The 24,973-nt window shown below is 41.9% G+C and overlaps 1 protein-coding gene across 1 annotated transcript in view; it reads right to left on the bottom strand.

Moving 5' to 3' along the window:
• Positions 1-24,973, bottom strand: part of CPNE4 (copine 4) — a 621,882-nt gene that overhangs the window by 218,098 nt on the left and 378,811 nt on the right. Inside the window, exon 3 of the mRNA XM_049870893.1 lies at positions 15,259-15,438. Within this exon, the coding sequence (XP_049726850.1) occupies positions 15,259-15,438 (180 nt within the window). The remainder of the gene's footprint in view (positions 1-15,258; positions 15,439-24,973) is intronic.

Here is a 24,973-nt window from a genome sequence, read left to right as displayed (position 1 = left end):
GGGCATTTGACACTACCAAAGAAGTTTCCAGCTTCAGTAGAGAATGGAGGAGAAGTGGGAGGATGCCTAGTTTTCTTCTGGTCTCACTTAGATTCAAAGAATTTTAGAGTTACAAGCAACCTTAGATGTCACCCTGACTGGCGCCATCCTACCCAACTGGATTTTCTTCTCACAAGCCTCAGCTTCTGACTCAGCTGATTATGGTCCAAGGCAGCATGGCAACATTACCAGCTCCAACCAGTAGGAAGGTTTTTTTTTTTTTTTAAAACACATTTTGTATCTTAGACTTCCTTTTTTTTTTTTTTTATTATTGTGGTAAATATTAACCTGTTGCTATCGAGTTGATTCCAACTCATAGCGACCCTATAGGACAGGGTAGAACTGCCCCGTGGTAAATATATATGTAACAAATCATTTGTCATTTCATTATTCTTCACATTTACAATTCAGTGACGTTAGTGAGGTGTCTTTTTGTTCCACTGAGCAGAAATCAGCCTCCTTGTATTGTCTGGTATTAGTCCTCGTTCTGCCTTCTGGACTAACACATAGTAATTCAACTTCTGTTTCTATCTAGTGACTTCCTCAATGTGTGAAAACAGTGAGCATACAAATTCCAAGTCTTCTCTTCTCCAAACTAAATTTTCCAAGACTTCTGAACATATTCTCACATGATGGGCTTTCGAGATTCCTTTCACCATCTTCAATATAAGTTCCAATTTGCAGATGCAATGCTCTACCCTTTCTGTGTAACTACAGCTACCATCACCTGCCTTCCCTCACCCAAGACAGCAGCTAACTTTTCTTTCTGCCTGAAACAACCTATATTCCAATTGCACATGACTAAACCCTCTCCACTCTTCAACACGCAGTATACATGCTGCATACCCCATGAAGTCTTGGCTGATATCCCTGGTGACAAATGGTCACTTTCGACTCTGAAATCCAGTAGCATTGAATTTCTACCTCACTTATGGGAAACCATGTTTGTCTTGTTTCATGGTTATTTGTACCCATGAATCTCTTCTAAAAACAATGAGACAAAGGAGGAGGAGGAGAAAAGTAGGAGGAAGAGGAGAGGAGAGGAGGAGAAGGGATAGAAGAAGAGACATATGCTGAAGGTTCAGTGTGTGTTAGACATTGTGCCTAGAACTTTACCTAGATTATGTCACTTAGTTATCATAACAATCCTAGGAATAGGTTCTATTATTATACCCATTTTACAGATAAGAAAGCTGAAAATTAACTAATGAATGGTAGAAGAGAGTCAAACCTAGACACTCTGACTCCATAGCCCTGTGTTTATCCTCTATGATACTGTTCCTAGCAGACTGTAAACTACTTGAGGGCACAAATGACACCTAGCCCACTTCTGGTATCCTCCCTGTGCCTATTTTGTATTCTCTACCCTCAGCATGGGTGTCTAAACCCCTATGTTAGCTAGTCAGGGGTTGAAAGGTTGAGAGTAGCAGAACAGACCCCAAGCTAGCATAAGAGAAATTGGGAAGAAGGGCATTATTTAAGGTCACAGTCAGGAGCACAGCCAGCCTCAGGAACCAGGACCTGGAAGTCAACAGGAATACGAGCAGTTCTTCACCCTCCATTATACACACTCCATATCTCTGGGCTGCAAGACTTCGCTGCCACTTGTCCATGCTTCTTTCTACAAATTCACTTTCTCTTTTTTCTCCAAACAAGAGAGGTAGCTACGATGGTTGGCCCTACATACGTGTTCTCTGAGGTCATGCATCTTATAGGTCTAGAACTGCAAAGACCAAATTCTAAATTTCCAGACAAGGCAATGTTCTTAGGTTAGTCCTGGTCCACTTAGCTGTGGCCAGGAGGGTGGGGCAGCATGCCCTGCTGCCCATCTAGCAGGGTGGTGGAAGCAGCCTCATTGAGAAGGGGGCAGAGGACAGGGCTGTGCAGGATGGGTGGCTCTTAGAGAATGGCAAGCAAGAGGCATCTACTATATACACCCTGCAGACCTCCTCCCAGTTCCCAAGTGTAAGCCAACTTCAGCTGCCTCCTGCCAAATCTGCTAACCAGTTCTCTGCCCTGCAGGGGCCAGTCTCCTGCACTTCCCAGACCCCACTCAGGCGCCCCACCTCCAACTGAGAGGGCTGAGCAGCTAGCAGGCTCTTGACGAAGCTGGTCCACCTCACAGCCCATAATGGTATCTGGCTCCCATGGATATATAACATTTGCCCACAAAGAAAAGCTGGGAAAGAAGGCTTCTCTCTCATTGTTCCAAGTCTCCACTGGGGGCACCTCTGCTCAAGTTTCAAAGATTTTGCCACACTTGTTAGAGCATTGCCCACCAAGACCCCAGGACAGTCGTTCTCAAAATGTGGTCATCAGAACCTGGGGACTTGGTAGAAATGCAAATTATTGGCTGTCTCCCTAGATCTACTGAGTTAGAAACTCTGGGGGCAGGACCCAGTGATCTGTGTTTTAAGAAGCCTCCAGGTGATTCCGATGCATATTCAAGTTTGAGAACCACAGCTCTGGGGGAAAATGGTGCATGGTTTCTCTCTCATGAATAAATGTCAGAGGCTCCCCAGACCGTCTGCAGCCCCTTCAAGGGTTGCAGATTTCTTCGACCCGCTTAGATGACAGAAGCAGAAAGTTCTCGGTTTTAAAAGATGTTCTGTGAACTTGGGGTTAGAAACACACCAAAAAACACGCACATGGCAATAAAGAGAGGAGGACTTTACACCATTGTAACTGTCCTCCAAGCTCTAGAGAAGAGAAACATCTGCAAGAAAAGCAGCCATGAAACTCAGCGACAAACCGCTGATTTTGGATAATGGGTTTATTCAGCATGGTTGAGGATGAAAGGAAGGCCAGGTGGGGACATCTTCTGGCTGCTGAGTTCATAAGATTCTGGTTTTGGGAGGCTGACACTTACATTGACACTTTTCAAGAAGCAATATCATTTTTTAAATAAATTTGGTATGCAAACGTTTGAGGGGGAGGTAACCAAGGCTATTTTTCTGCTAGAGGATTCCTTGGTTGCCTCTCTCAGCTTTGCTATAAAACAAACTGAAAAACAAACAAAACAAAATCAAAACTAGTAAGTTCAACTCCAGCTGGCTTTCCATGAATAGATGCCACATCTTAATTTACACTACTTTATGACAAGCTGGTAAATGGAAAAGATCATGAGGGACTTTAGAGCTAGACAGATCTGTATTCAAGTCTCAGCTCCACCACTTACTGGCTATGTGACCTTGGATAAGTAACCTAGCTTTACTTAGCCAAAAAATGGGGATAATAGTAGTGCCTACCTCCCATTTCATTAAATGAAATGAGGTATAGTAAGAGCCTAGCCTGTTGTTGTTGTTAGGTGCCGTCGAGTTGGCGACTCATAGCGACCCCATGCACAACAGAACGAAACACTGCCTGGTCCTGAGCCATCCTTACAATCGTTGTTATGCTTGAGCTCATTGTTGCAGTCACTGTGTCAATCCACCTCGTTGAGGGTTCTCCGCTTTTCCGCTGACCCTGTACTCTGCCAAGCTTGATGTCCTTCTCCAGGGACTGATCCCTCCTGACAACATGTCCGAAGTATGTAAGACCCAGTCTCTCCATCCTTGCTTCTAAGGAGCATTCTGGTTGTACTTCTTCTAAGACAGATTTGTCCATTCTTTTGGCAGCCCATGGTATATTCAATATTCTTTGCCAACACCACGATTCAAAGGTGTCAATTCTTCTTCGGTCTTCCCTATTCATTGTCCAGCTTTCACATGCATATGATGTGATTGAAAATACCATGGCTTGGGTCAGGTGCACCTTAGTCTTCAAGGTGACATCTTTGCTCTTCAACACTTTAAAGAGGTTCTTAGCAGCAGATTTACCCAATTCAACACGTCTTTTGATTTCTTGACTGCTGCTTCCATGGCTGTTGATTGTGAATCCAAGTAAAATGAAATCCTTGACAACTTCAATCTTTTCTCTGTTTATCATGATGTTGCTCATGGTCCAGCCTAGCCTAAAGCCTAGTACCTGGTAAATAAAAGTGCCTGGAGAAAGGTTGCTGCTATAATTATTATTTGTATTATTTCTGACTCAGTGTCCACTGTGTTTGGTGGAGGAAGAAGTGAAAGAACATAGGCATGAATGCAGGAGTTAGTAAGCAAAGAAAGAGAAAATGAATGCATTGCATCAAAGAAATTTGGCTTGCTATTCTGGATAGTGAGAGATCATGTCTCTCCTTGGTGTGCCCTCTGTTGACTGGGGCAGGAAAGGGGCTTATCTGCTTGCCTCCTTTCGGCCAACAGAAACCCAAGGACAGTCTCCAGGCTCTCCCAGGAGAAGTGTACAGCTTTCTGAGCACCCTGTGATTCACCCCCCTCATCCATCTGCTCAGAATGCACACTGTTCTGCCTCGAGTGCTCTCTGAGGACATGAACCTTTCTTTAGCATTTTTGCTCAGTGCTAAGTCACTTGCTCTACTTGTAGCCCACTTCATGGCCAATGCCAGGTTTCAGCATTTTGAGGGCTGATGTTCTCCTTCCCTAAAGGCCAAGAGTCCTTCTGCTTCACATACATGGCAGAATGAGAATGTGGCAAACTCAAGTGGACAGAGAGAGTATCAGAGCATCTGTACATGGCCTTGAGAACACAGGTTCTGAATCTGTGACTCCCTGCACAGATTTCTGGGGAAGCCACTCTATCTCTCCATTTGTGTCTTCACTGTAGCAAGACAGGAATCAGTAAGCCCGCACCAAATTACTTCAGAGATCTGGTTTAAAACCATTTTTCTTAAAAATAATCTGGGAAGAATAAATACCAGAACACACACACATAACACAGCCCCGATTTGAATCTTTTAACTAAAAAAAGTACTAAACAAACTGGAAAGAAAATTGTAAGTTCAATTTTACTAATTGCCCAGGACAAGGGTGCTTCATCATAACACCTTCATACTTTATATGTCCCCCTTCACTTCTGAAACAATGTTGGTTGCTGCAGGTGTAGATTCTTCCCACTATCTCATGGATATATATATATATATATATATATATATATATATATATATTTATATCCTGAGTGCTCCCTCTGTTCCAGGGACTCTGCTGAGCACTTTACCTGCCTTATGTCACTTGATCCTCACAATATTCTTTGGGGTCAGCACTATTATTACCTCCATTTTACAAATGAAGAAACACTGAGGCTTGCTGTTGTTTTTGTTAGGTGTCATCTACTTGATTCCAACTCACAGAAACCTTATGTACAACAGAACAAAACACTGCCCAGTCCTGCACCCTCCTCACAATCATTGCTATGTTTCAGCCAGTTGTTGCAGCCACTTGTGTCAATCCATCTCATTGAGGTTCTTCTTCTTTTCCCCTGACCGTCTACCCTACCCAGCATGGTATCCTTCTCCAGGGACTGGTCCCTCCTGTTAACATGTTCAAAGTATATAAGATAAAGTCTCACCATCCTGCTACTAAGGAGCATTCTGGTTATGCTTCTTCCAAGACATATTTGTTTGTTCTCATAGAAGTCCATGGTATATTCAATATTCTTTGTTAACACCATAATTCAAAGGCATCAATTCTTTTTCAGCCTTCCTTATTCATTGTTCAGCTTTCATATGCATATGAGGCAATTGGAAATACCATGGCTTGGATCAGGTACCCCTTAGTCCTCAAAGTGACATCTTTGCTTTTTAACACTTTAAAGAAGTCTTTTGCAGCAGATTTGTCCAATGTAATACATTGTTTGATTTCTTGACTTCTGCTTCCGTGATCCAAGTAAAATGAAATCCTTGACAACTTCAGGCTTCTCCATTTACTATGATGTTGCTGGTTGGTCCAGTTGTGAGGATTTTCGTTTTCTTTATGTTGAGGTGGACTGTATACTGAAGGCTGTGGTCTTTGATCTTCATCAATAAGTACTTCAAGTCCTCTTTGCTTTTGGCAAGCAAGGTTTTGTCATCTAAACATCACAGGTTGTTAATGAGTCTTCCTCCAATACTGATGCTATGTTCTTCTTCATATAGTCCAGTTGCTTATTTGCTCAGCATACAGACTGACCAGATGTGGTGAAATATAATGACCGTGACACACAGCTTTCCTGACTTGCCCCCTTTGTCTTAGTCATCTAGCACTGCTATAACAGAAATACCACAAGTGGATAGCTTTAACAAAGAGAAATTTATTCTTGCATTGTCTAGTAGGCTACAAGTCCAAATTCAGGACATCAGCTCCAGGGGAAGGCTTTCTTTCTCTGTCATCTCTGGAGGAAGGTCCTTGTCATCAGTCTTCCCTTGGTCTGGGAGCATCTCAGTGCAGGAACCTCAAGTCCAAAGGACTTGCTCTGCTCCCAGCCTGCTTTCTTGGTGGTATGAGATTCCCAATCTCTGCTTGTTTCCCTTTCTTTTTATGTCTTATAAGATAAAAGTTGGTGCATGCCGTATTCTAGGGAAATTCCCTTTATGTTGGATCAGGGATGTGACCTGGTAAGTATGTTACAATCCCACTCTAATCCTCTTTAACATAAAATTACAATCATAAAATGGAGGGCAACCACAGAATTCTGGGAATCGTAGCCTAACCAAGTTGATACACACAATTTTGGGGGGACATAATTCAATCTGTGACACCCTTGTTCTGTTTGAAATGACTGCTTCTTGGTCTATGTACAGGTTCCACATGAGCACAATTAAGTTTTTATGGAATTCCTATTCTTGGCAATGTTATCCATAATTTGTTATGATCCACACAGTTGAATGCCTTTGCATAATCAATAAAACACAGGTAAACATCTTTCTGGTATTCTCTGCTTTCAGCCAAGATCCATCTGACATCAGCAATCCCTTGTTCCATGCCCTCTTCTGAATTCAGCTTGAATTTCTGGCAGTGTCCTGGTGATATACTGCTACAGCCATTTTTGAATTATTTTCAGCAAAATTTTACTTACATGTGATATTACTGATATCATTTGATAATTCCCACAGTCTGTTAGATCACCTTTCTTTGAAATGCACACCCATCTCTTCCAATCCGTTGGCCAGTTAGCTGTCTCCCAAATTTCTTGGCATAGAAGTGTGAGCACTTCCAGTGCTGTATCTGTTCATTGGAAATCTCAGTTGGTATTCCATCAATTCCTGGAGCCTTGTTTTTTGCCAATGCCTTCAGTGAAACCTGGACTTCTTCCTTCAGTACCGTCAGTTCTTGATCATATGCTACCTCCTGAAATGGTTGAATGCCGACCAATTCTTTTTGGTACAGTGACTCTGTATATTCTTTCCATCTTCTTTCGATGCTCCCTGTATCATTCAGTATTTGGCCCATCTAATTCTTCAATATTGCAACTTGAGACTTGAATTTTTTCCTCAGTTCTTTGGCTCAAGAAATGCTGAATATGTTCTTCCCTTTTGGTTTTCTAACTGCAGGTCTTTGAATATTTCATTCTAATACTTAACTTTGTTTTCTCTAGCCACCCTTTGAATCTCAGTCATGGGAGAAGCAGCCTTCTTTCATCACATGAGTTAAGGAGAAGGAGAACGTTGATAGATATTCTTTTTGCTTGATTATACTAGAGAGATGAACAATTTAGAGCAAAGAGAAAAACTCTCATTCGTGCCAAAGATACAACTGGTGTAACTATGAAGGGTAAAGGAATACAGCTTACCCTTCATAAAACTCTGTTACAAATGCACTTGTCTGTTATGTTATTCTACACGTAGAAAACACTCAGCAAAGATTTTGGATTTTAAGACAACATCAAGTTCATATTTTTCATTTGAAAGAGGGTGAAAAGAGAGATGTCCTTACATACTTAAGAATGTTTAAGAAATCCTTTATGTTTTTTTTATAAATGGCATGTTCAACGCATTTCCTTCAAACAAACAAACAACAAACAAATACTCATCAGTCTCTTTCAGGAACCTCATCCATTTCCACGCTACCAATTACCACCTATGGGGTGTAGCCCCCAAATCTATAACATCTGCTCTAGATCTACAAGATCAATTGCCAACTGGCAACCTTATCTGGATTCTCGACAAAAATCCTGGGCTGAACATGTCAGCACTACATTATATGACCCCCCCATCTGATTTCCTCAATTACAGCTCCTCCTCCTTTACCCGATCTCCAAGGCGTGTTGATTCCGCTCTTGGAAGAATTCTCTTTTGGGTTGCCATTTCCCAACTTTCATCACCACTGCTCTCCTCAACTCTTTCCTGCTATTGTACCAGTTACCCGTTTTCCTTGTATTCATGTCCACTCCCTGCAATCCACTCTTCATAGGAATGTCAAAGTGATCTTTCTAATATGCACACATCCAATCTTGTCATTCCTCCTGTCAAAACCTTCTAGTGCCTTCAGTGTATCAAATCCAAACTCTCTAAACTTTAAAAAAAGGCCCTTGAAAGACTTTATGATCCCTCTTCTTCTGTTCCTTTCCCATCCTCATCTGACCATGCAGCCCTGTTGAATCACTAAGGGTCTTTGTGTATGCCATTCATTTTTCCCGGAGAGTCCTGATTTCTTTTCTCAGCTGGTGAGTTCCTACTCATCCTTGAAGATTCAGAGCCAGGGTTATCTTTCTTGTGAGACTTCCCTGATTCCCATCTAGGCAGAGGTAAGCTGTCTCCCTTGTAGCCCCTGGGACACACCTGTATTATAACTCTTAATAATATGCATTTGAATTATTTATTCACCTGTTTGAGTCTCCTGGCTGATTATAAGCTCCCCTGGGGCAGGGCCTCTGTCTTTTTTACCTTTGTGTCTCTAGCATCTAGCACACTACTTGGCATATCCACGGTACTTGCTAAATGCTTGTAGGAAGGATGAATAAATTAATAAATGAAATTTATCATGTTAACAAAATAAATGTTCATACTGATCTGACATTTTCAAAATTAATTAATTAATAAATTGGCTTGAACACCTGTGATATTTAAGGCATGGTGTTACATTAGATACGATGGAGTACAGAACATGGCCCCTACCTCAAGAAATCTTCAATCTAGCTGTAAGGACCAGAATGTAAAAATAAATGCTAATTAAAAGATAAATATAGTTTTAAGGCCATACAGAATGAATTTCCACATGAATGAGACAGAGACGGGTTACAGGGTCTTGGAGTTTGGAAAGGCCACGAAGGCCTGGGAAATGATCGCAGAGAGATGGACAGAAATCAGGTACTTGGTATAATTTCTCTCCATCTCTCTGGTCCTCCTTTTAAGGTGTCAGCTTCCATTCCTCTTCTTCTATATGTTTTCATGTTATTACCCCTCCTCTTCTTCCCTCAGCAGCTCCATGTTCTCCCCTTGAAGGCTAGCATTTCCAGAACTCCCAGACTCACCCTTTATTTCCCAGAAGGCCCCCAAAACATATATTTGCATCTCATTTTCTCTGGCTACATACCCTTCCCTGAAGTTATCATTCTGGCAACATTAATGGGATATGCTGATTGGTTCAAGCCAATCAGAGCTTTACCCCTAAAGTGTGGGAAAGGTCAATCCCACCTACTACATGACTGATAATATGAGAAGTGGTTCCGCAATAATATACAAGATACTCAGAGAGATCAGAATGTCACATAAAAGTGGAGCAGTGTGGCTTGGGAAACATGGCTTAGGACTACACTGAATAAGAATGATTCGCTGCTCATTTGCTTCATCTAAGCCAAGACATTAAAGAGTTCTCAGAACAGGTGGTCTGCCCATATTGCCTTCCCTTGGCCATGGAAGAATGGAGATGTCTGAATTAAGAGGCAAGAGCTCCTGGCTTCTGGTCTTGGCTCTGTCAAGACATTGAGTTTTTCTGATCCTCAGTTTCTCATCTACAAAATGGGGTTGATAACACCTGTCCTCCCAGCATTGTCATGAGTGTCAAATGAAATTTGAAGCTCTTTCAAAAGTTTCAAGCAATATATTTAGAAAAGACTATTTGCAAAGAAAAGATTATCAAAGAGCCCTGGTGGTACAGTGGGTAAGTGCTTGGCTGCTAACCAAAAGGTCAGCAGTGGGAATCTACCAGCTGCTACTGGGAGAAAGATGTGGCATTCTGCTTCTGTAAAGATTACAGCCTTGGAAACCCTACAGGGCAGTTCTACTTTGTCCTATAGGGTTATTATGAATTGGAATTGACTTGATGGCAATGGGTTTGGTTTTTGGTTTATTTGTAATGTCACCCTCAATGTTCATTTGTACATATTCCTCATCTTGATAGATTAGAAAATGAAGCCAATATAACCACCTGGTTTCCCTCTGCTCAACACATTCAGTCAGCCTGGCCTCTTTTAGTCCCTTAGAGGTACTCTATCAATTATGCCGCTTTAGCTCAAGGAATGGGAAATCCCACCTCAAACAGCTTCAACAATTAGTACATTTATTCTCACAAAACAAGGAGTCCACTGATGGGGTGGGCTCCAGGTTTCAGTGTGTCAGGCCCGTGTCTCCACATCTCTATAGTTCTCTTGGCTCTGCCATCCTTAAGGGTTGCTTTCATCCTCAGCCTTGCTGCAAGATGGCTGCGGTGGCTCCAGCCATCACAGGAAGACAGGAGCCATTTTTTTCACATGTGTCTTTTTTTGTAGGCTAGGAAACATTTCCAAGAAAATCTTCATGTCTTATTAGTCAGAACTGACCCCCATGCCCAACCTAAACCAATCACTAGCAAAGGGGAGGGTGAATAGCATTCATATGAGGGTCTGAAATTACTCAGGATCCACTCTTGAGCTAGAGATATGGCTATTTTCTACTTGGTCACATGGTGGAAAGTAGACATCTGAAAATGATCAGGGGTCTGACAGCTGAAAGAGCAAGGCAATTGGCTATTGGGGTACATAACCAACAGAGTCTGTGCAGCAGATGCTGTCAGTGCCCCGTTCAGAACCCCAGGGCCTATGACTTCAGTGTGCATTGCTGACTTACGGCTGCCAGCACTTGCATTTCTTTGCTTACCAGCTCTCTTAGTTATCTAGGGCTGCTATAACAGAAGTACTACAGGTGCATGGCTTTAACAGACAGAAATTTATTCCGTCATGGTTTAGGAGGCTGGAAGTCCAAATTCAGGGTGCCAGCTCTAGGGGAAGGCTTTCTCTCTCTGTTGGCTCCTGGGGAAAGTCCTTGTCATCAATCTTCCCAGGTCAAGGAGCTTCTCAGCACAGGAACCTCTGCTCCTGGCACTGCTTTCTTGGTGGTACGAGGTCCCCCCATGTCTCTGCTTGCTTCTTCTATATCTCAAAAGAGATTGGCTTAAAACACAATCTAATCTTGTAGGTTGAGTCCTGCCACTAATCCTATCTCATTAACATCCAAGAGACAGGATTTACAATACACAGGAAAATCACATCAGATGACAAAATGGTAGACAATCATACAATATTGGGAATCGTGGCCTAACCAAATTGATACACATATTTTTGGGAGACACAAGTCAATCCATGACACCAGACTTCTCTGGTCTTTGCAGCCTGCTTTGTTGCCCATGCAGCAGGCCAGAAGTGCTGGGGGATTAACGCTCCCACCCTGGGAGCAGCCCTTTACCAATGGCTGATGAGAGTACATATACCCCCAAGTATAAAAATAGCCTAGATCCTTCAGCCTTAGGATGAGGTACCTCTGTGGTGTTTGCTTCCAGAATTTATCCAACATAATTAAGCTCCAGTTGTTCACAGTGGTAGGGGGCTTGACAACACATCCTTCATAGGGTACCTGTCTTAGTCTGGGGAAACCCTGGTGGCGTAGTGGTTAAGTGCTACAGCTGCTAACCAAAAGGTCAGCAGTTTGAATCCGCCAGGCACTCCTTGGAAGCTCTGTGGGGCAGTTCTACTCTGTCCTATAGGGTTGCTATGAGTCGGAATCGACTCGACGGCACTGGGTTTTTTACTGGTCTTAGTGTGGATTCTCTAGAGGAGCAAAATCAGTGAAGCATATACATAAATATATAGAGATTTATTTCAAGGAAAGTGTTCACACATTTGTGGAGGTTGGCAAGTCCCAAATCCACAGGTCAGGCATCAGGCTGGAGGCTTCACCTGACTCACATGGTTGCAGGGGCTGACGAACCCAAAATGGCAGGTCAGGCAGCAGGCTGCTGTCTCATGTCCCAGGAACCAGAGGTCAGAAGACAACGAGTCAGATGCAGGATTGAGAGCCAGCAGCCTGCTGCCCGACCTATAGATTTTGGGGCTTGCCAGCCTCCACAACTATGTGAGCCACTTCCTTGAAATAAATTTCTCTCTATATATTTATATATACACTTTACTGGTTTTGCTGCTCTAGTGAACTCTTTTAGTGAACTCAGCCTAAAACATTCGTCCTGGAAGAATGGGGTGCTGCTCTAACAGGTATTTAAAATGCAGAAGCAATTTTGGAATTGAGTAATGGGTGGAAGCTGGAAAAGTTTTAAGGTGCCTAACAGCAAAATCCTAGATTTCCTTGAAGAGACTGTTAGTAGAATTATGGCTGTCAAAGGCAATTCTGGTGAAGGCTCAGGAGGCAGTGATGAGAGCTGTAGAGAAAGTTTCTATTGTCTTAGAGACTACATATGGCACCAGCAACAGAATGCTGCTAGAAATGCGGACGTCAACTGTGCTTCTGGTGAGGCTGTAAACAAAATGAGGAACACGTGATTGAACAGTGGAAGAAGGGAGATGCTTTCTATGTCATGGCAAAGAACTTGTCTGAATTATGTTCAAATGTCTGGTGGAAAGTAGAACTTTTAAGTGACGGATATCTGGCTGAGGAGATTTCTAAGCAAACTCTTGAAGGGGCCAAGTGGTGTTTCCTTGCCCCTTATAGTAAAATGTGTTAGGAAAGAGATGGACTTAAAAATGAACTGTGCAAAATGAAAACAAAATTTAAAGATTTGGAAAATTCTGTTGTACAAACTAAGGACACATGTTCTAGAATTTTCACCAAGGATGTGGCTACATAATCTTTCGTAAAACGTGACTGATGGATCTAACCAACAACCACAGGAGAAAACCCATCAGCTTAGGCTGAAGGGGACAGAGGAAGAATGAAAGGAGAGAATGCTTTCTGTCTCTTGGAATTCTACAGGAAGGAAACAGGCCAAAGGAGCTACATCTGTTGTCCTCCAAGAAAAGAACCATCACTGGAGCAGCTCCGAGATCAGCAGAACTGTTGGAAGAAGCACAGGAAGCAAGGCTGCCTTGGTCTCAAAGGGTGGGGCCATGGCCTCTGGGGTCTCAAAGTGTGGGGCCACGGTCTCTGGGGTGCCAAAGGGTACAGCCACAGTCCCCTAGGTTTCAAAGAGTCAGATCTTCACCAACTCGGTTCTGGAACATGGGGATGCCATTCAGTTTGGCCAAGAGGATGGGGCTGCTGCCCGAAGCTGAGGAGGCAGGCTGCCATGCCTAAGGGGCAGAAGAATGGGGCCTGTCAGGGCTGAGGGGGTGGGGTCACCACTCAGTCGAACTAGGAGAATGGGGTTGCCAAAAGCCAAGGGAACAGTGTTGCTGTCGCAGTGGGCCTAGAAAGCAGAGCAGAAGCCCAGAGTTGAGAGGCCTCCACCCAGAATCCAGAGGGTGTCCCAACACCCAGAGCCTGGAGGGTGGGGCCATTGCCCAGAGAGTCTCAGAGAACAAAGGATTATCTTCAAGCCTTGAGAGCTAATGTAGTTTGCTCTGCTGGGTTTTGGGCTTGCTCCGTGCCTGTTATTCCTTCTTTTCCTCCGATTTCTCCCAGTTGTAGCAGAAATGTTTACCTTGTACCTGTTCTACCATTGTACTTTGGAAGCAGATAATTTGTATTCCAGATTTTACAGGTTCACGGATGAAGAAGAATTTTGCCCCAGGGTGTAATACACCTAAAGGCTTACCTACATTCGATTTAGATGCTTCAGAAGATGAGATTTTGGACTTGGAGTTGATTTAAGACTTTTGCAATGATGTGATGGGGCGAATGTGTTTTGCATGCGGAAAGGACAGGAGTTGGGGGGACAGGGTAGAATGTTATAGATTGAATTGTGTTCCCCCAAAATATGTGTTGTAATTTTTAACCTTTATGTCTGTGGTTATAATCTCAATTGGAAATTGGTTATCTTTGTTATGTTAATGAGGCAGGATTAGTGTAGGGTGTTCTTGAGTTAATCTCTTTTTAGATATAAAAGAGATTAAAACAAGCAAGCCAGAAAGCAGAGATGGGGGAAGAGAGATCCCAAGGCACATGAAAATCACCCAGGAGTAGAAGCTTAAAAGAGACAAGAACCATTCTCCAGAGCTAACAGAGAAAGAAAGCCTTCTCCTAGAGCTGGCACCCTGAATTCGGACTTCTAGCCTCCTAAACTCTGAGAAAATAAATTTCTGTTATAGCAGCACTAGATAACTAAGACAGTGCCTTCTTTTCCCTTCCTTGAGGGCATCTAGCACAATGTCTGGCACAAGTACAGGGTCAAAAACTTACTATCGGAATGACTTACTGACTGTTGGAAAGATAAGCATTGTGGGAGACTAAAGATATACGTTTGAAGACCATTTTCATAGACAAAATCATCAAAGCTTTGAATGAAAAAGCTCTTTTACCAACAGGCTTCCTACATAGACCTAGATTTACTTCTTGGGACAAAATATAACTTTTATACATAGAAGAGATGCCAATTTTTGGAGGGAGAATCTTGGTATGGTTCATTTATATCTATAATGATGCCATTTTAATCATCTTATTTTATTTATAAAATACAGGTTCTACCCCAAGTCCACAATTAATTAATTAATTCAATATCTACTTATTGAACACTGTGCCAAGCAAGGCTCTTAAACTATTTGCCATTAACTCTTTTTGAAAGCCATAGGAGACATTACATTTGTAAAGGATATTCCAGGTTCTCTCTCTGACTGCCCCCAACCCCCGCTGCCCCAGTTGTATTTCTACATTAGTACTTTGCTTTCATTAAAGGAACAACGAAATATGCTATGAAATCGCTCATCATATTTGCTGAAAAAGAGTATTGAGGATTTTGTCTATTTTGTCACTTGGTGCCTACATACGAGAAATTCCTTTTAGTGTTAAGTGGCACAGGCAAAGTAAAAACAAACATGCAAACTTGCCATCTCTTTGCCAGGTAGTCTTTTTCTCGCGAGTCCCTAAAACAGATCCTTTATTTTTGCAGGGGATGGGCCCAGGTTTTGTGGAGTCCGAGGTTTATATAAATTGGGAGAAAAATAACATCAACAGGAGAAAGAAAGCAAGAATTGAATAAGGGAGGGGGATGAAAAGGGAGGGAGAAAGGCCCAAGGAAGGGTGGGAGAAAGGGGTGTCAGGTGACCCACCTGGCCAAGTGTACACTCCATGCCACCTAGGAAGTCAGCCTCCTTCAGCCCATTGTGGTTGCTGCTGATGTCGTGGACTTCAAACCGCAGACGCTGCACCTCTTCAAAGTAAAAGTCCACAGTAAACAGTTTTGAGTACACTGGGTTTATGCAGGTGCGAATCACCTCTGTCCTGTCAACCTGCAGAAAGAGAGAAAGAGAAAACCCATCAGGGTTTAGGGCTTTTATTATTGCCCTTCAAGCAAATTAATCTCATGGTGCTTCCCTTTCTTGAAAACTTTAAATGCTATCTATCAAGTCCAGGTTCACCAGGGCAAGCAGTTAGAAACTCTACAAGGAAGCACCTTAGAGAATGAGCCAAGTTTCAGGGAGGAAAATCTTGTTCAACATAAAAAAATGAAGCATTGTGTTTGAAGATTTAGAGCACCTTATATTTATATTATTATTAGCTACCTGGGCAGCAAGTACATCAGTTATCAGTGGCTGCCTGGAGCCTTGGGTTGAGAAAGACTCTTAGGGCAAGTCTGAGCTCAGGAGGAAAGGAATCTGTAATTGATTAGTGATGTCCGATAGGCACAGTAATGGCAGGGTGGGTATCCATTTTAGCCAACCCCACTCTATCTCATGAGTCCCAGAATACTGAAGTGGAAAACTATCAGAATGGTTAGGAAGGTAACTACCTTTGGTCTCAACTCTACCCTTGATTAAGTGTATAATGTTTACCCACTTGTTTCAATTCCCTGGGCTTCAGTTGTCTCATCAACAAGATGAGGATTAGAGGATTAGAGAATGAGAAGTCCCTTTCTGCTCTACCATTCCATGAATTCATAGGATGCCCCTTGCCTTCTGTAATATTTATCCCACTATGATCCAAATTTGCCACTTTCTGCCCATCTCTGTGCTCCAGGAGGATGACCTCTGTGGATTGTGTTTCTTGGGCTCCCTTGCTTTCTGGGTTCTGCTTGGATTTAGCCAAAGGGAGGGCTTGGCAGGAGATTGGAGAGGGGAACAGAGAGGTGGGTGCCAGCAGTGGCTGCATGCCTCACATACACAGCTTCTACCAGCAGACTCCCTTTCACAGAGGGAACTCTTGCTGGGATCTGGTAACATATTCTCCCTCCACCCTTCAGACAGAGGGGCGGTCGCTTCCTGCCATTGTTACCCCCTATGCCTTGCCATCCTTTGTTGTCTCCCTTAACCCTGCCCACACCCCTATAAAGAGTCCCTTTGTAAAGAATTTAACCCTTTAGGTGAAACTCTCTAGGTATGCATCTGTTTTCCTGCTGGAATCTTTGCCATTAAAGATCTTTTCTTCTATGTTTGTCACAAGTAAAAATACATAAAACCATTTATATTCTAGGAAGCCTTAAGGGACCATGCTAGGGATCACTCGAGCTCCCACAGCACCTCTCAACTGGAGATACCCATCCTTCATATTTTATAAATCAATGGAGCCTATTATATACTGTTGGCTTTCAAATAGGAACATAATTTGTTGACAACTTTTCAAGCATCATTCATTGGCACAGACTATGAAAACCATTTCCCTCACTTTCATATTAGCAAAGGAAACAGTCTCTCAGTAAAATGAAGGGAAGGCAGTCTTTGACCATATCGTGCATGTCCTGTGTTCTCCAGCAAATAAAATGTGATACTTGCTCCAGCCTCTCCTGACACTCTTGAATTTCGTGCCGCTTCACTGGCATCTACTACTTAGGACTCTGGGAGAGAGGGCTGTCCTTAAGGAACACCTCTCTGCCATTCTTGGTAGCATAGACAATCCAAGTTGCAAGGAAAATGAGAATATGGTTCTTTTTTTTTTTTTTGCTTTTGGATCTTATTATTTATTTTTATTGTGCTTTAGATGAGGGTTTAGAGAGCAAATTAGTTTCTCATTAAACAATACACATATTTTTTTGTGACATTGGTTGCCAACCCCTAGACACTTCTTGACCTTAAATTCCCCATTTCTATTCCTCCAGCTTTCCTTTCCCCTCCTGCCTTCTCATCCATGCCCCGGGCTGGTGTGCCCATTTAGCCTCATGTAAAAAAATAAATAAATAAAATAAAAATTTTATTTTTTTTTTACATGGTTGAGCTATATGTATTATTGTTTGTTTTATGGTTCTGTCTAATCTTTGAAGGGTGAGCCTCAGGAGTGACTTCAGTACTGAGTTAAAAGGGTGTCCAGGGGTCATACTCTCAGGGTTTTTCCAGTCTCTGTCAGACTAGTAAGCCTGGTCTTTTTTTTTTGTGAGTTTGAATTTTTTTCTACATTTTTTTCCAGCTCTGTCCAGGACCCTCTATTGGGATCCCTGTCAGAGCAGTTAGTGGAGAACAGGTTCTGATCATGTCTCTGTCCAACAAATAGAAAAACCAAACCCCAACCCACTGCTGATTAGCATTTTAAAACAATTTACTATTTAGACGAACGGTTGTTTGACTATTCTGGTTTTCCATGAACACCCAGCTTCTATTTGAGCTGAATTTTACATTCTTATATAATGTTAGTTCTGGGAACAGGACTGATTATACCATTGACTAATGGTGTAGGAAAAAGAATTTCCTACACCGGTTTTTGTTTCTGTTTTTTCAGTTGTTCAGAGAACATGGTTTTGAATAATAGTATAAGTCAGAAGTAACAAACTAGTAGTCTTCGGACTCAGGCTAACTTGGTGGTGTTTTATTTGCCCACTCAAAGTGTTTTTCCCTTAATTTGCCAACACAAAAAAGGAATATTTCTATTGCTCCATTCTTGGAAAATGATCAGAACATCTGGCATCCTTGGCCACATTCCTATGTGGTGATAACTGGGGGTTGCCCGATTCAAACAGGACATTCATTCCCTCGTTCACATGGTCCCTTCTAGATCCTTCTCTCCTCGCTGAATTTCCTCACTTGGCCCCTAGAGGCATTTGAGTTTGCATCATGTGGTCCAAATTCATGGAATAATAAGTATACGATAAGGGAGTTAATTATATGCATATAGTGCGTTTTGAAGGAAACCCCGGTGGCATAGTGGTTAAGTACTACGGCTGCTAACCAAAGGGTCAGCAGTTCGAATCCACCAGGCACTCCTTGGAAACTCTACGGGGCAGTTCTACTCTGTCCTATAGGGTTGCTATGAGTCAGAATTGACTCGACAACACTGGGTTTGAGTTTGGTAGAAGATTTCAAAATAATCCCCAAGAAGTAACTTATAGGTGGGTTTGACATTCTCAGTTGAGACACAAAAGGTACTTTCTCTTCTTCTCTTCTTGTCGATAGAATAACAGAGTCCCGTGTGAGTATAGATTATAAGAGGTAGGAGATGGAAAGGCCATTCTTTGTTTTTCTGTTTTGTTGTTGGTAGCTGCCACTGTGTGGACTCTGACTCACGGCTACCTTACATATAAAAGAAGGAAATGTTGCCCAGCCTTATGCCATCTTCATGATTGTGGTATGTTTGAGTCTATTGTTGACATTCTGTATTTCGATTACTCATATTTTGAGTGCCTTCCAAATTTTTTTTTTTTTTCCAAATTGGTAAGGCTCATTTTACAGCATTATATTGACAATATTTTGTTGTGATCCATAAGGTTTTTATTGATTAATGTTCAGAAGGAGATCACCAGACATTTCTTCTTAGCCTGTCTTAGCTTGAAAGCTCTGCTGAAACCTGTCCAATATGGATGAACCTGCTGGTATTTGAAAAGCCAGTGGCACAGCTTCTATCATCACACAGTACAACAACTTAACAGATGGGTGGCTGGTACAAATAGTTCTTGATTTCCAAAGAAGCACCTCACATAGATATAAAGTTCATGCTGTCGTCAAGCCACACATCTTAGACATGCTATTCAAGGTGAATTTCCAGGGTACAACACTGAACAGCTTTTTTTTTTTTTTTTTCGAGGAAATGATAAATTGGACAGAAACCAAATAATAAACATTCACAATACCAAGAGAGATAATTTCCAAAAGTAATCTCAGGGCGAGTAAGAATTCCTAGAGGTGCTCAGGAAAAGAAGGGAAATGATGATAGAGGAAGTGTTTGCAATACTAAACGCGTATTTGAAGGATGTTTCAAAACATTCTGTATTCCCAGGCATTCTGGGAGATGAATTACCCTTTCTGGAGGCTTAAGTCAGGTTTAACCTGAGCAACACAGCCTGACAGCTCATTTTCTCATTGAGAGGCATCAAGGTCAAGGTGGTTGTTTCCAAAACATCCAGCATCCACTGACTGGTGCTACCTAGCTGCATCAGAATCAACAGGGTTGGGAACTTTTTTAAAACTCAGATTCTTGTTCCCTACCCCATGTGATACTGATTCAGTAAGTATGGAGCAGGACCCAGGAACCTTTCAATATTGATACACCTTTTCAGAGTGTCCCAGGCAATTCTAATGTAAATCAGGGTCTAAGGGAAATGAAGAGATGTGGGGCCTCGCCCTTGCTCTCCTGTGAAATGTGTCAATGTTTATTTTAATCTTGCAGGCCCTCATTTACCCAGTCTGCAAAATGTGGACACTAATCTCCTCTCCTCCCTAGTAGTAATGAATGATACATTCACGCTGTTTATAGTTGACAGAACAGGCTTACATCCATTTTATCCCTTTGATTCTTAAAGCAATCATGGGATATAGCATCATACCATTTTACGTATGAGAAAGTTCAGGGACAAAGATCAGCACAAGCTACTGGATGTCTGAGTGGGCACTGAACTCATGTCCTCTCACCTCAAAGTCTGGGCTGTGTTCCCTAATTTGTATTTACTCATGAGTATCACTAGAAGGAAAGGGAAAACACAGCTAGGTTATGGTATGACAGTGACAGAAGGAACCATTGAATATTGGTGTTGATGAGACATGCTTTTAAAAATTTCATCTAAAATATTTTTCTGCATACCAATAAAATTTGTAATCACAACTCTGAAGACCTGCCATGCCATGCCAGGCTCTCACTTTTCATAAACAGTTTTACTGAACCATAATAAGGTATGCTTATTTTAAATGCACAATTTGACACATTTTGACATACGTCTGCACTTGTGAAAATATCACCACAATCAAGATGTTGAACATATTCATTGCCCCCAAAAGCTTCCTCATGTTCCTTTAAAATTCCTCCTTCTTGCTGCTCCCTTATCCCATTTTCAAGCAACTACTGATCTGCTTTATGTCATCATAGATGAGTTTGTGTCCTTTAGAATTTTGTATAAATGATATACAGTTCGTTTTTGTCTTGCTTCTTTCATTCGGCTTAATTTGAAATTGATCCATGTTGTTGTACACATCAGTGGTTCACTCCTCTTATTGCTGAGTGGTATTCTATTGATGACATTTGGATTGTTTCCAGGTTTTTGGCTGTTACAAGCAGCTGTGAACATCATGTACACGCCTCTGAATGGACATATATTTCCGCTTTTCTTGGGTAAATACCTTGGAGAGAAATGGCTAGGTCATATGACAGATGTATATTTAATCTTTTACATTCTAGTAGGTGTGCAGTGGTATCTCATTGTGGTTTTAATTTGCATTTTCCTAATGACTAATGGCTCAGTGGTTAAGAGCTACAGCTGCTACCCAAGAGGTCAGCAGTTTGAATCTACCAGCCACTCCTTGGGAACCATATGGGGCAGTTCTACAGTGTCCTGAAGGGTTGCTATAAGTCAGAAGCGACCGATGGTTTTAATGACTAACGATTTGGGGCACCTTTTCATATACTTACTTGACATCTGTTTATCTTCTTTGATGAAGAGTGTTTAAATCCTTTGACAGGATCTTGCCTTTTTATTCTTATGATAACACTTTGAGGTAGGTATTATTATCCCCTCTTACCAACTGGGAAACTGAGGTAGAGACCTCACAAATTTCCCAATTTCACCCAGCTTGCAAGTGACAAAGGTGGAATTTGAACCCGTGTAGTATATAGCTCCAGAGTCTATGTGTTTAACATCTATGCTATATGAAAAAACAAACGAAAATCCAAACCCATTGCCATCAAGTCAATTCCTACTCATAACAACTCTATAAAACAGTAGAACTGCCTCATAGGGCTTCCCAGGCTGTAATCTTTATGGAAGCTGACTGCCACATCTTTCTCCCATGGAGCAGCTGGTGGGTTTGAACCACCAACCTTTTGGTTAGCAGCTGGTTGCTTAACCACTGTACCACCAGGACTCCTCCTATGCTATATTGTTATGCAAATTTGGAGCTTTTTTTAATCTAAATTCTGTTGTTCAAAATAATGCTTAACTTGGGAAACAGACATATACAATATGAAACTGATAGGGAAAGTCAATGAATGAGGCTGCACTTGTGTCACTGGATATCTGCTTGGCCCACTAGGAATACAATAGGGGCCATGAACCTGCTCATAGAAATTGGACTGTGTGGGAGACAAGGTCAATGTGACATCAACAAATGGTTCAAGACGATTCTCACAATGGCACCCCAATGCTGGAAAGTCCAGAGGCAAAGTTGCCAGGAAGCTACTACTAAATAACGTGATGCTATTGGCAAGGAGGAGCTGATGGCAGGAGTTAAAATTTATGCCAAACCATAAAATAGCTCTTAAAATTTATGCTCTACCTCCCAGTATGGTGAGTAGTGTCTGGGGTCTTAAAAGCTTACAAGTGGCCACCTAGGATACAACTATTGGTCTCTATTAGTCTGGAACAAAGAAGGAAACTCAAGAATCAGAGAAGAAACTAGACTGCAGGACTAATTGTCTCTATGTACCACTGCCTCCTCTATCCTGAGACCAGAAGAACTAGATAGTGTCCAGCTACCACCACCGAAAGCTCTGATCAGGGACACAAAAGATGGATTCTGATGAAAGGGAGAAAAATGTGGACCAGAATTTCAAATTCATAAAGATTCCAGACTTACTGGACCTAATGAGCCTGGAGGAGTCCTCGAGACTACGGCCCTGAGCTACTCTGCAAACCTTGAATTGGAATTATCCAATGAAGTCACCTTTAAACCAAGTAATATTTTAGCCCAAAGAATAAAGACTGTCACCCTTGAGTATTGAGTTCTTTTAAAAACAATTATCTATATAAGACGAAATGTCCAATAACTATTTTAAAGCATAGATGAGAAGGTTGGGAGTAAGAAAGTTTAAGCTAATGGGAGCCAAACAAGGAGAACAGAAATAATGAAAATATCAGCACAGTGTGGAGAATGTAACCAACGTCACTGATCATTACGTCTAGAAACTGTGGAACAGGAGTGGGCTTTGCTGTGTATATTTTCACCAAAAATAAAGCAAAACAAAAAATTGATGCCAGTGACTCAATGGTCCAAGGTAACCTGGAGAAGTACAAGTTTTTAGTTCTAGGTCAACAGGTGCTTTGTGGGAGGTTGGCCTGGGGAAGAATGACATCACGAGGCAGAGAGAGGCACGAGTGCCTCCGGGCCAGGCTTACAGTTAGCTATTCCTTCAAGACAATATTCTTGAAATGTTTGCTCAATATTTATTTAGTGAGTGTGGAGAGAAATAAATTTCTCTGAATAAAAAATGAGTAATTTTCTTATGTGAAAAAATAAAGGATTTATTAAAGGCAATCCTTCAAATCGTAAAACTTTCTGGGGACATACTAAGCCACATAAAGTTTAGATAATCACCAGCCACCAGAAACATCATTCAAATTCAGGCTTGTGGCTGCTGATTTTAAATGACTGGTTTCAGGGTTGGTGGCTTGTTCTGTAGCTGCAACAAACAAGTTGTGGATCTGAAAGTCACTCAACAGAGTGAGAGATAGATTGGTGCTAGTGAGATAGGTTTTTATTTTCAATATAAGTGGATTTTCCACTTTGATGGGACTAAAACTGCTTAACATTCTGCTGGTTATGTAAAGAGACACATGTGGAAACCCAAGTTTGTTGTTGTGAGTTGCTGTAGTCATTTCCGACTCATGGTGACTCCATGTGTTACAAGAGTAGAACTGCTCCATAGGGTTTTCTTGGCTGTAATCTTTATGCAAGCAGTTTGCCAAGCCTTTCTTCTAAGGAGCTGCTGGGTGGGTTGAAACTGCCAACCTTACGTTAGCAGTCCAGTGCAAACTGTCTGCGCCACCTAGGGACCTTAACGCAAGTTTACTAGTGCCATTTTTATCATATGTCCACATACTAAGGTCACACATTTTCTGGCTGCCTGGCTGGCCTGCCATGTAGACTGGGCATTCCTGCTCACCCTTTCCTAAAACTGCAAATATGTCTCAGTCTTTGGCAGCCTTTGTTTCTCCTTAAGTTCGCACACACAACTTGGGCTGAAGCTGACTTTGACATATTCGTCTAGCTTAGTGGTTCTCTCTCTCTCTCTGTAGGGCAGTACTTACTGTCCCAGGGGGCATTTGGGAATGTGCAGTGGCATTTGGGGTTGTCACTCGGACAGGGTAACGTCACTGGATGCTAAATACCCTACACTGTGGAGGCTAGTCTTGCTCAATGAAAGCTAATAATGTCCCCTATTAATCCAGTCCGTCTTCAATCCCAGCTAGACAAATTGGGAAACTTTGCCAAGTGTTCTCTGGCTCTCAGAATCAATCATGTGAATGGATTTGAGTGAACCTAGAAATAAATATTTGGATCCTCCAGGGAGAAATGCCAGAAGACACCCCATATTTGAGGTAATCAAAATTTTTGACTGTCATGGATTGAATTATGTCCTCCCAAAAATGTATGTATTAATTGGGCTGAGCCATGATGTGCAGTATTGTGTGATTTTCCTATACGTTGTAGATCCTGCCTCTGTGATGCTAATAACGGAGAATGGGCGGCAGTTGTGTTAGTGAGGCAGGACTCAACCTACAAGACTGGATTGTTTCTTGAGGCAATCTTTTGAAACATAAAACAGAGAAGTGAGCAGAGAGACAGGGGGACCTCATACCACCAAGAAAGCAGTGCCTGGAGTGGAGCGTGCACTTTGGACCCGAGGTCCCTGTGCAGAGAAGCTCCTAGTCTAGGGGAAGATTGATGAGAAGGCTGACAGAGAAAGAAAGCCTTCCCCTGGAGGTAACACTGTGAGAAAATAAACTTCTCTTTGTTAAAGCCATCCACTTGTGGTATTTCTGTTATAGCTGCACTGGGTGACCAACACATGGGCACTTTACAGAAGCCACCTCCTTAGGTAATCATTCTGGCCCATGTCTAGTGAATTATTTAACTTCTTGAAATGGATAGCAAATTGGGTTACTGTCCAGTTATTAACAATGATTGTAGCTTTACTGCTCAGGCAAAGGAAGGGGTGAGAGAAAATGATGCACTTTTATAGCATACCTGCTTAGTGCTGGGCCCTGTAGAAGATATTTTATCTCCTTCAGTCCTTACCTTCTTTAACTTTAAATTTTACAGGTTTACATCTTTCAAATTGAGATCTATGTTATAATTGATGATATATCATTGTTTAATAGAAAGCATTTTTTTCATTCATGATGATTCATAAAATAGTGATTCATTTTACAACCAATGATCCTATTAAATATATTATTCCCATTTTGCAGATGATAAAACGGTGCATCAGAAAAGCAGTGGTAGAGGTAGGACTCAAACACAGTCTGCCTGACTCCCAAAGTACATGCTCTTTCTACCATAGCATCCTACTTCTCTCAAGAAACATCAAACCTTGCATTTATCTCAGAAAAGGCACTGTTAACCAGTCAAGGGCTAAAACCTTCAAAATGACTAAGCAATCCAAGATTACAAGTATCTTTCCCTCATTATTCATCTA

The sequence above is a fragment of the Elephas maximus genome, chromosome 27 (assembly GCF_024166365.1).
Source record: "Elephas maximus indicus isolate mEleMax1 chromosome 27, mEleMax1 primary haplotype, whole genome shotgun sequence".
NCBI classification, from domain to species: domain Eukaryota; kingdom Metazoa; phylum Chordata; class Mammalia; order Proboscidea; family Elephantidae; genus Elephas; species Elephas maximus.
This window is presented reverse-complemented; position numbering and strand designations above follow the sequence as displayed.